A 12409-nucleotide genomic window follows, 5' to 3' on the forward strand; every position below is an offset into this window, starting at 1 on the left:
TAGCACAACAAAAGATTTAGAATCTGAACAACCTTTTTTCTTTGGTTCATCACCTATGAAAATAACGTGTTAAAAAGTCACCATAAACAGGAACCCAGCTTTGCCTGCCGCATTATTCTACAGATTACATTGAAATTTCGAGGCAATCAATCATTCATCATTATGCCACAGCTCAATGCTCATCAGAAAATTGATTATTGATGTATATTTTTTGCACAGTGAGATTCTCAAAATTTGACCACATTCATAAAGTTAACGAGCAAATGACCAAATTCATATTAACAATGATAAAAAACGCAACTATCCTTGACCCGACAGTGCCTATAATAATAATATATATATATTGAGTTGCAAGTTGGGACATTTGGAGCTAGGAGACGTATTAGTACACGCATTAACGAGGACCCATGCCAGGCTTGCCGCAGCCAGGAATCATATTTTCTAGGAAGAAGTTGCAGAATCATTTAGTAATAAATAATACTTGATTTTGCCCTCAGCTCCAACCCTAGCAATACAAGAAATTTGTTCCATTTACATCAGTTTAAAGACGATTGCACACAGCAAACGCAGACGCAGGGGATTATCACATCCGTCCTACCTAAGGTGGCAAGCAAACATTTGTAGGTAGGGGGGGTGGGGGGTGGGGGTACTCAATAGTTCTTGAGACAATTCATTATTGAGTCTTGATGTCATTCAAACAAGCCATTATACTATTTTCACAGTGCCCTACCAGGGGTAGTTAGTCAGCTGTCCAACTCTGCTCAACAATTTCCCTCACTCTCCTGTTGTACTCGCGCTTGTTCTCGCTGAACATACGTGCAGCCTCGGAATTTGCAGGAGAATTAGGGTTTGGGTCGCAGAGCAACGACTGCAATGAGGGAACAAAAGGGACGGATTAAAAACTATGTTCATGGATCACCATCATTATAACAAAAACAGGAAATTAAACACCACCAGTGGAATGTTAATATAAAGCCGTGGAAGACAACCAAACCACGGGGCAAAGAATATTGAATCTCAAATAGAGGCAAGAATACAGAAATCATGAGAAAAATGAGAGACAATATAACGTCCAGTTTAACTGCATGTCATGGGGAATCTTTATTATTTACAAGACTACACAAAATTATCATAAAAACAAGGCCGAACATTGAAGATAGTGTGTGGGTATTGTAGGGCTAACCAGCCCCATTGTGCAACCAATGCATAATGACAGAAAGTGCTTTGCAGAGTACTCATCAACTACGTCGACCCATAAGAACTGGTCTCATCCATGTCAAAAAGAGACACCATTTCCAATGAGCTCTAGACAACTAGGATTGGAAGGGAAGACAATCTACACAATCTGGATTGCAAAGGAAAATAATTTCCAGAAAAAGAATTATCATGCAAATTTATGTGCCTGGTTAAAAAGTACATTGTGTGTTTCTAGCTCCCACTAACATCATAAAGCACATACCATGTATATGGCTATGCTGCGAATACATTTCAAAATGTAAGAAACAAAAAGAACATAGCATGTTGGCATGAGACAGGAATGTGCTCAACAAGTTAAGGTGAACTTGGGCTGCTGGAAGGGACTTAAAAGTGCAAAAGCTACCTGTTGTGTGTGTGTGATCTGCTAGTTCCTCATTTCTAGCAACCCAATATCATGGAGGCCTAAAGTCACTCTCTAATTCAGCCACCTTTCCAATGGGGGTAGAAAACATAGTTTTGATGGGTAAAATAGATTATTCTGTAAAACAAGATGTCAGCTTTTCATTGGCTCATCACAAATACAAAAAGAAAAATATTTCAAATTTCAAACCCATAATACAGAATTAGAGGACGCTTCTTAAGCCAAAAGTCACACATCCACATTTGTAAACCATCTGAATCATGCCCAGATTTGTGGTGTTGTTTTTTTTTTTTTTTTAATGTCACATCATATTGGTAATTTAAATGCTTTAACTTAGTAACGTAAACTGATGAGTAAATAATGTAACAGTATATGTGATTTATAAGCTAAACTGATGCACTAATAATTAAAAGCTAAGCTGTGACTTAACTACTTACACAGGGAGTCTTTTAAATCCTTATATTGGCCATCCATTAAATATGTATGCATTTCGGTGTTCTTTATATTAAGACAATCTGCATTTTTTAATAAAATTATGAATATTAGAAGCAAGATTATAAACATCATTGCAACTGTCTCAGTGAATTGGTGAATGTACTCTTTGGTGCAGGTCCTCACATCCTCACATGAAAGAGATAAACCCCAATACCCAATTTCAATTCATATCATTCAACAATAAAGAAAAATATTTACAACCATATATTTATAAGCTTGGTATGCTTAGGAATCAAGAAAATAAAGAAACCTAAATACTACTAAGATAAGTTTTTTCTCAATAACTAGAGAATCCTAAAATCTATTGATTTATTACCTAATAAAATATTACTATAAAATGCTATGAAAATAGCTATATATATATATAACAATAAAATTACAAGATTTCCCCAAAATCCAAAATTTCCAAATGAATTTTTCTGCAGGCCAGAAAGCTCAAATAACATCTCTGTTTTTAAGAAAGAATGAGACATATCTGCACTGATAACAGAAACATTTCAACTCAAAATAAATAAATAAATAAATAAAGCAAACACAAATAAAACTTTAAATAAGAAAAAAAATAGGCACGTGTATTGACCGGTTTTTGGCTGTTATGACCCCAAATCTATCAATATTGTTGAGGATTGAGGAACCAAGGTATGAAGGATGATAATATTGTGTTGGTTTATGACTGAACAGTGTGTACCAGGCAATACAAAACCGTATTTACAATATCCTTGGAAGCTACGACTAGCACTCCTTTCTCACAAAATCCAAAACAAAAAATACACACACACAAAGGTTGGGAAGGGGGGGGGGGGGGCCTGGGGAAGAGACAGATGAGCTTATTCTCCAAACTGCATGTGTTTGCCCTGTCCAGAGAAAATGCAATCAATTTTTCAATACTTAGATCTTGCATTAATAATTTAGTACATAATCAAAAGCTTGTCAGACTTCTAACTTCTAACCTTGGGCCCTCACATTGCCACATGTTGATTAGGCAATAATCAATTGCCAGCTCATTAGTAATTATAAGGTAAAGACTAGGGTTACATTTTGTTCATGGAATGCATATTCCTAGGAATAGGTTACTTATAGTATATTAGTTATATATAGAAAAATGTTCTTACCGTGAAGCCAATAATAATGTGAAACCTTTTATGAATCCCTAACAAGGAATATGCAGGGAATAACTATTCCCAACAACACCATAGGAACTTTTATTCCTTTCTTATTGCATGTTGTATGAAATAATAAGGAATATATAAGGAATAGCAATTGCCCTTTACTCCCCAAATTTTCATTATATTCCATATTATTCCAAGGAATAACTACTCCACCAAAACCAAACATAACCTAAAGATATATTCATGGTCCAGAGAAGACACAAACTATTAAGTGAGATACACAAACTCTCAATTTGCATCTTCTAAACATTTTGATTCACAGAATTGATAGGTATAGTACGATTAACATTCCTTCCTTTATGCAACGCCACAGCTCAAGTTTGATGCAACTACCAAACAGTAACTGAAAAATCTGGTACCTGGATAGAGGTAAGTATAGCAGCCACATCATAAATTGGACTCCACTGGTTTTGTAGAATGTCCAAACAAATGCTTCCATCCGCATAAACTGACAAAACGTCATGAAAAGAAAGGAAATTAGAGTGAAAAAAAAACTGGAATAATATCAAACATTTAGGTGCATTTGGGAAAAATCTGGTTTGTGGTGTTCCCTATTTTACTTCCCATGTTTTTAAGAAAATCATGAATCCAGTTTCATCTGATTCCATAACTCCCCTTTTCAAAACATGCCTTCCTATTCTGGAAAGTAAAACACGTCACCAACATATTACACGAGGCCAGCTTACCATAAGTGGCCAAGAGAACAGAATCAACCTATTTCCAAATAGGGCAAATTTCAAAGAAAATAATTAGAACTGAGAGCTGGGGAGTGGGGAGGAGAAACAAAAAAACATAATCACAAAAGTTAATAATAATAATTATAATTATAGATGTTAATATTATTATTATTATTTGGGACCACAACCATCAATCAAATTTTTTTGAAATGGTGTAGTGGGTAAAAGTATTAATTCTACTTCTATTACTCTATGCCCAAGAACGATTGGAATTTTGGGGTTATGGATTTTTGGCCAAATAGTTTGGTGACAGATGTTAATGAATTTTGGTTACAGTCCCCTCTAGCAATCTTCCCAGAGTGCTGGACACAGCCTCTCAAACTTGAGAGCTTTTCTTGTTTGCCATCAAATTTTCAGATGATACATTGGCGGCTAAGGAGGTGATTGTCCTGGATGGGGATGCTAATAAAAAAAGAAAGAGAGATATATTTTTTTTAAAACTATATTTTGAGAAGGTGTATGATTGTCTTTGTTGAGGTTTTCTAAATAAAGTTTCAGAGAGTAAGAGTATTGGGATAAGATGAAGGGAGTGGGTCAGAGGATGTGTGCTTTTTTCTATTTATTGTGTAGGACCAAGCTTTGGTTTAAAGTCTCTAAAGGTGTTAAACGGGATCATCTGCTTTTTTAAAATATATATATATATATATTTCCACCCTTGTGTTTGATGCTTTGAGTAGAATGGAGGACCAAAGGATTTTTTTTTTCTTTTTTCCTTTTTCTTTTGGGAGGGACGGGTGTGTGTGGGGTTTCAAAGGATTAATCTATCTCCCTCCTAGATTTGTCAATGACAAAGGTAGTTTCCTCAATGTTTCAACTATTTTGCAGAAAGTGTCGTGCGCTTATGTTTTGAGAATTAATTTGTCCAAGAACAGTAGAGGGCATAATGTAGTGTTCTTTCACGGTATGCTAGGGTCGCCAGGCATTGCGTCTTGAATTGGCCTATTACTCAGGTGTTCCTTTAGGAGGTTAATTTTTAAGGCATCGTATTTGAGGACTTGTTGCATGACAGTATTTGGGAGAATGGATGGGTGGAGGGGAGCTTTTTCTTGTCAAGGGATTGGATTACTCTCAATTCTCAGTTGTCTATCTTCTATCCCTTGCACTATTATTTCCCATTTAAAATTAGAATGTGGGTGGCTGGTAATTTAATAAGTTTAAGAGGGCAATGAGGGACCTTTTATGGTCCAGGGTGGGGGACAGGGTTTAACAGCTTGTGAATTGGAATTGACAGGTAGTCTAAAAAAGAGGAAGGTTTAGGTTTCGGTAATTTGGTGTCAAAAAAAAAAAATCTTGGTAGAAAATTGTTACAGCAGTGTACTCTAGATGCAGACTCCCTTTGGCAAAAAGTGATTTCTAGTAACTATGGGTTTCAACAAAAATGGAATATTGTGAATATGAACCCTTGGATATTTGCTTCACAGATATCCCCTCTATGAACCCTTGGAAATTTGCTTCACAAATATCCCTTCATAATGCTCCAATCTCAAACTTCTTTTTATTTAAGGGAATGATGTTGTGGAACTTTAATTTCATGACGAACTTGAATAAGGGGGAAATAAGTGATTAATCCTTTTGATGAAATGTGTCTAGTCCATATAATTGCTCTTTGCAGAGTGATAAAAAGAGTTGCGCATTGGCTGGCTCTAGAACTTCTGTTGCATGTCTTTTTCTTCCCACTAGGCTCATGCCCCCAACGAGCAATACACATCCCTAAGATATAAAGGCTTTTATTTGAAGTAAAATCTTTAATAAAATCAATGCTAATGATTTGCTTCCGAGGAGAAGGACCAGTAAAACACTTCCTCTCAATGTGTGTTGTATTACAAGAGTAGTTAGACTTGTTCTCATTTATTTTTGCATTATTCATTTTTTATTTTTGCATTGGTCATTTTCATGGAGTTCGCTAAATAATCTATTTGGGGCTCTTGGGGAGAGTTGGGCTCACTCATCTTCTTTGAATAGCTTCTGTATCCTTTATTTTACGGGTTCAGGGAAGACAAAGAAGAGGAGGGCCCTCTGGAGAAGAGCTCTGCAATTACTCGGTGCATGAAGGTTGGGCTATAATGATTGCATCTTTTAAGGTGTTGTTTACTCCTACTACTTTAGTTTGAAGTGAGGTGGTATTTATTACATTGCCTTGGTGCTTTATGAGGGGTTAGTTTATAATTCCTTACTGGGTTGGTTTGGGTTGGGCTTTTTATTGACTAACTGTGTTTTGCTTTTCTTTTCTTTTTCAGTTTTCACTCTTGCTTTGCTTCATTAATGGTGTTTTTTTTTTTTTTTCCCTTCTTTTTCATTTTTTTTTCCCAGTTTCTTTCTTGCATGGAGGACAGCATGTCCTCCCACATGCATCTTTCTTTGCTTCCAAAAATTTTCTTCATTTATCCAAAAGAATAATAAATAAAAAAATGTACGCACCCTCCCAGGGAGCGGGGCAGGAGTGTGAAGAACTCAGCTGGCCATAGTGGGTTGAACTTGAGACTTGACACCTATGCTTCCTAAAACAGTTAGCTCAGCTCACCTGACCACTAAGCTAGCCTCTTAGGGTTCACAACAACAACAATGATGATGACAGGTGACCAGTGCAGACGGCTCTCACTTGCATTCTAGTATGAGAAGGATAGATGTGCAACTTGAACCCATTTCTAAAGATATAATAATGGCAATAGTAGTTGTCATAATAAAATTCAAAGATAAAATTATCAAAGATTATGACTGGACAGTAGGGAGTAGGATAGATGCAAATATTGTCTGGAATAAAATGACTAAATCTATCATAAAGATAGCAAGAGATATTTTAGGTGATTCCAAAGGAAGATAGTCAGTTAGAAAGTTGGCAATGAGATAAAGAAGTCCAAAAAACCGTTAAGACAAAAATAAACTGGAAAAAAATATGGCAAAGTTATAGAAATATAGAATATTTCGAAAACTATAAAGAGGCAAGAAAAGCAAAATTAGTAAAGCTAAACATAAAATTTATGATATTTTATGTACTAGACTAGATACAAAATAAGGAGAAAGAGACATTTATAAACTTGCTAGAGCTTGAGAGAGAAAATGCTAGGTGATGTAAAATATATAAAGGACGACAATGATAATGTCTAAACTAGAAATGAAGACATAAAAGAGAGGTGTGAAAGATACTTTGATAAGTTATTTAATGAAAACCAAAATAAAATATTGAATTTGGAAGTAACAAATGAGGAGAACACTAAAAATAGAAAACTTATTTGCAAAATTAGAGTCCTTGAAGTTAAGATGATGTTAAAAAAGATGGAAAGTAGGAAATCTATAGGACCCAATAACATACCTATAGAAGTTTGGAAATGTTTAGAGGATAAAGGAAATATTTTGTTTAATTGATATTCTCAACATTATTGTAAAAACTAAGAAAATACTAGAAGAATGGAGAAAAAACACATTAATACATTTATACAAAAACAAAGGCGATATTCAAAATTGTAATAACTATCGTGGAATTAAGATCATGAGTCATATTATGAAATCATGGGAAATGGTAATTGAACAAAGAATAAGACTAGAAAATGAAGATTTCGGAAAATCAATTTGGTTCTATGCCTAAGATCAACAATAGAAGCTACTTTTAAGATAATTAATAGAAAAGTTAAGGAAAGAAAGGGACTTGCCAATGATTTTTATTGTCCTAGAAAAAGCATATGGTAGTACCTAGAGAAGTTCTTTGGTGGGTCATTAAAAAAAGGAATTTTCAATAGATATACTAAGGTCATTAAGGATATGTATGATAGAGTAGTGACTAACATTAGAACTGTAGGAGGGGAATCTAGAGATTTTCCAATCACAATAGGTATACATCAAGGCTCCAATTTGAGTTCTTATATTTTTACTTTAGTGATTGATGAACTTACTAGGAATGTCCAAAATGAGATCCCTTGGTATGTGTTGTTTGCAAATGATATTGTGTTGATTGGTGAAAGTAGAAGCAGAGTGGAAACTAAGTTAGAACTTTGGAGAACCGCATTAGAGTCCAACAATTTTAGGATAAGTAGAAATATGATAAAATATATGAAATGTAATTTCAGTAACATAAGGAGTAGTAGACAGAAGATTAAACATGATAATTAAGAAATTATTAGCACTAACAAATTTCAATATCTTGGATTTTCAAGTAGAAGGGAAAATTGAAGAAAATGTAATACATAAAATTAAAGCAGGTTGGATGAAATAGAGGAATGCATCACGCATGTTGTGTGATCGTAGAATATCCTTAAAATTAAAAGGAAAGTTTTATAAGACGTTTATAAGGTCGGCTATGCTTGGTTCAAAAATATTGGGTAACTCTGAAACAACATGTACAAAAAGTAAAAGTTTCCAAAATACAAATGTTAAAGCGGTTGAATGGTATAACATGAAAAGATAAACTAAGGAATGAGCATATACGCAATAATTTGGGCATAGCACTGGTTGAAGACAAGTTAAGAGAGGGGCGATTTAGATGGTTTGGGCATTTGAAATATAGGCCTAGTAGAGCACTTGGGAGGAGGAGTGAGTTAATTATTATTTCAAGCATAAAAAGGGGTAGAGGGTAAGCCTAAAATAACTTGTAATGAGGTAGTGATGAAGAATTTAATGACCTTTAACCTAGTTGAGGAAAATGCTCTTGATCGTGTGAATTGGAGAAAAAGAATTCATGTAGGCGACCCACCTAGTGGGACTTGGAGACTTGTTGTTCTTATTGTTGTTGAGTAGTCATAGCAGATTATATTAATGTTGTCGTTGCATGAACAAAGAAACAAGAAGGAGAAGCCAGTAGCATTAAGAAAGAAAACAAGTCTAGGCATGGGAATTGTATATGCCAATTAAAAAGTTCACGAAGCCACAATGGAAACAAGTATTACCGCTTATTGAAAGCAAAAAACCTCCCAAGTCAAGGCAGGAAAATTTATCACAAAAATGGAAACAACTATATGAAACTGGGCATAAGAATAGCAACAAATTTGAGTAAATTTATCTGAGAGAACCAATGTTTTGCAAAGGTGTTCAGCCATACACAAGCAAAGTTCGAGTAAGTTATGCATTAGATGCATGGTAAGAAGATGCCATCAATTATCTTTTATCAAGTATTTATCACTACTGAGAACTTAAGATCTGAATAAATATCATTTGTAAATAGATTCAGACTTTGGAAGTTGAAAGTGTGAAAGAAAAAAAGAAGGCATGTAGTTCTAGATTCCAACTTACTATTAGGATGGAACATTCGTGAAACAAAGCGCACTGTTGGTGGCTTATTTGGGTAATCCTCTGTAAACTGAAGAGTCAATTTAAACGTACCTGAAGGACTCAAATATATTACTACAGGCATAAGTTAAAAAAGGAAGGAAACAAAACACTCACATGCAAACTAAGAACAACATTAATAACAACTATCCTGATGTACATGAAGAATATACTGAACTGAACATAAGATGCAGCAAAGTTAAATACCATTTGGTCATGTTTTAGTCCTTACTAATGATGCTCTCATGCCATTTACTTCAAATTTGCCTTACTAATGACGTTATAAGAATTAAAGCTCAAGAACAGAAAATGACAGTTAAATCAGTGTTCAAGTGGCAAAATGCAATTATTCACAGCATTGGATATATAATAATGCGCCCATTCTCAGAAGCAATATTTTGGACTCTAGCGCTTTCATTTCGAGCAAATGAAAGTATCTATTATACTGACATAGGGAGGGCTAAATAATCAAGATAAAGAATTTCAAATATCAGTACAAGTGGGAAGATTTCCTGAACAACACCACTCACAATAATTAATGAAGATGACCAAATGCAGCAGAAAAGTCTATTATGAGATTGAACAATGTACCATAAAATTTTGCCATCCAAAGGGAAAATAGATCTTGTCAAAAATAAATCAAACTTGAACTCAATCAGGTAGAAAACTCTCAATTGTATCAGCAGCAGGGAAAAAATTGCAGTTTTGAAAACAAAAAAGGGTTGTATAAACACAGACAAAGAAAATGGATTGCACAACACACACATCAGCAGAGAAAGCAGTGATATTTGTTCCAATAGTTCATTATTCCCAAAATACATACAATACAATAAAAATGACCCAATAGCAAAATGATTAACATCATCGATCATTGTCAAATTAAGTTGGGTCAAGATGCCTCCATACCTCCATCCCAGGGGGTATCATCAGGACTGCAATCAATCAACAGAGCAAGTCTTAATACAACTAATCCAAAACTTCCAGGTTTCTAAAAATAATATCGGTTTAGAAAATAAGGCAATCAAAATTTCATATATCTCCAAACATACCCAAATATAACAGCATTCCAAAGCATGATATTATTGTCTTGAGGGGCGCCACTGATGCCAGCAGGTGGATCTTGCTGCAACCTTTTGAAATCCCTCATCAATCTCTTCCTAGCAGGGGTCGACATCCTCACCTCCTGTTATTCATTCAGAGGCCATCCACAGAATACTAGTTAGTAATTAACACACATAAACACACATGCACACTCACAAAAACACATATTAAGAGACTATATAAGCAGAACAATACTTTACTAGGATCATGAGCTCTTTAAACCCTAAAATATCATTGTCTAGCAAAACTACCAAACCAGGCTGAAGATCCAATCAATTAGAGGCTCTTCAAGATATGTGCGAGGAATTTCATAGGTCAATATGTTTTAATCCAAGTCCCAACCACTCAGCTAGGGTCAGACTCAAATAGAGTTGCGTCAACTACAATACTCCAGTATGATTATCTGACCAACTAGAATAGTTTAGCGTTTCTCAACCCAAAACAGCAGATAAATTAAACAGAAGCTACAACCAGAAACTCAATCAATTTAGAGTATTGTTTAATTAGCATTTTGTAAGTTCTTCATGAGCCAAAATACATGACAATTTTGCTTATGAAAGCAATAAATATGGTTCAGCAATTGTACAAGGTTTATCTCCTGACAGTTTGACACCTCCCACTAGACTAGGAACTCAGTGTAGCGGCTCAAGAATTGGGCAGTCAGATAGCAATTTTGAAATTGTTGGTTGTATTCAACTGCCACAAATTCTTGTTTCAGCTTATATTGCGCTAAGACCACGGGCACAAGAAAAGACATATAATTCTAAAAGAACAAAATCGGAGGAGTCGCGTGCAGCACAAACGCACATCCTCCAAGCTAAAAGCAACCAGACAAACAAAAGCCCTAGAGGCTAGATCCACGATCTGGTTTCCACTGAAGCTCCAAACAAATAATCAATTAAAACTAGGGTTTGTTCACCCGAACCAACATATTACCATCCACTCTTTGGCCTTTGCGCCAAAATCCACCGTACCAACCGCAAATCAAATCAAATCAAATCAAACATTACAAAGGCACAAGAGCTCTCACCCGCAAGCAAACGCGACGAGTAGCTGTGATTCTCCCGGAAGAATTCAGAAGAACACCAATCGCCGGTCCAAGGGAAATGAGAGAGAGAGAGAGAGAGAGATGCTATCAGAGAAAGTTTTCCATGGCGGAAAATCGATACAGATCGATCTACTGATCCCAGAGAGAGAGAGAGAGAGAGAAGGAGATTTATAGGGAGCCGAAGGGGCGATTGAGGTCAGCGATTCCCATTTCTTTTCCTAGTTTTCTCTTTTCTCCCACTTGCTGGTACAGCTTCTGTTGCCTCCTCGCCCATGCGCCTCTCATCTCTATACATCCATTAAGTTATAATTATTATACGTATACAGAATACACTATACGGTAATACTGTATACTGCGTACGTGTATTTGTATTTTGTCGTTAGTATACTACGCGCACACACCATGTCTGTGAGGTACCTAAATCCTAATCATCGTCCTTTATTTTTATTTTATTTTTATTTTTCATTTTTCCCTAAGAAAACCTCACATCTTTTTGGTGTCTTCATTTTTTCTTACCTTGGAAAAAATTAGAGAGGGAAAGAAAAAGAGACAGAGATGTTAAGGACAATTAGTTGGTGTTAATCCCTTTTTAGGCGTGATTAAAGGAGTTTATATTTTGACAAAGAAAAAAAAATTATCTAAAACGGTATAGAGTTACTATGTCATTTTTTTTAACTTGTGATTAGTGAAAGTAAAATTTTTATGAATTTAGGTTGATTTACTTTAATTTTTGTGGACAATTTGAATAAGTTATACTAGAGAGTTATTAAAATAGGATCTTTTGTAAATTTTAAAAAATAAATAAATAAATTAGCCTATGTTAAAATTAACTACTATTATTATCATTTATTGTCTATTTATTTATTGACCATTAAATTAAATTTTATAATTAATATATGTATCAAGTACAATGAATAGACAATGTTACCTTCTTTTACTTTTTTATTCTTTTTAGGTCAAATAACGCGAGACAGTCATCGCCATC

General features: G+C 34.9%; 1 protein-coding gene across 1 annotated transcript; it reads right to left on the bottom strand.

The window, feature by feature from the left end:
- Nucleotides 1–463: 463 nt before the first annotated feature.
- On the bottom strand, nucleotides 464–11713 carry LOC131144905 (ubiquitin-conjugating enzyme E2 2). Its single transcript, XM_058093853.1, has 6 exons — nucleotides 11407–11713; nucleotides 10325–10458; nucleotides 10182–10207; nucleotides 9240–9329; nucleotides 3642–3730; nucleotides 464–868 (listed from the first exon to the last, which is right to left on the bottom strand). The coding sequence occupies exons 2-6, from the start codon at nucleotides 10447–10449 to the stop codon at nucleotides 740–742; spliced, it is 459 nt and encodes a 152-aa protein (XP_057949836.1). The 5' UTR covers nucleotides 10450–10458; nucleotides 11407–11713; the 3' UTR covers nucleotides 464–739.
- Between the last annotated feature and the right edge of the window lie 696 nt (nucleotides 11714–12409).

Source organism: Malania oleifera, chromosome 12, assembly GCF_029873635.1.
Source record: "Malania oleifera isolate guangnan ecotype guangnan chromosome 12, ASM2987363v1, whole genome shotgun sequence".
NCBI lineage: Eukaryota > Viridiplantae > Streptophyta > Magnoliopsida > Santalales > Ximeniaceae > Malania > Malania oleifera.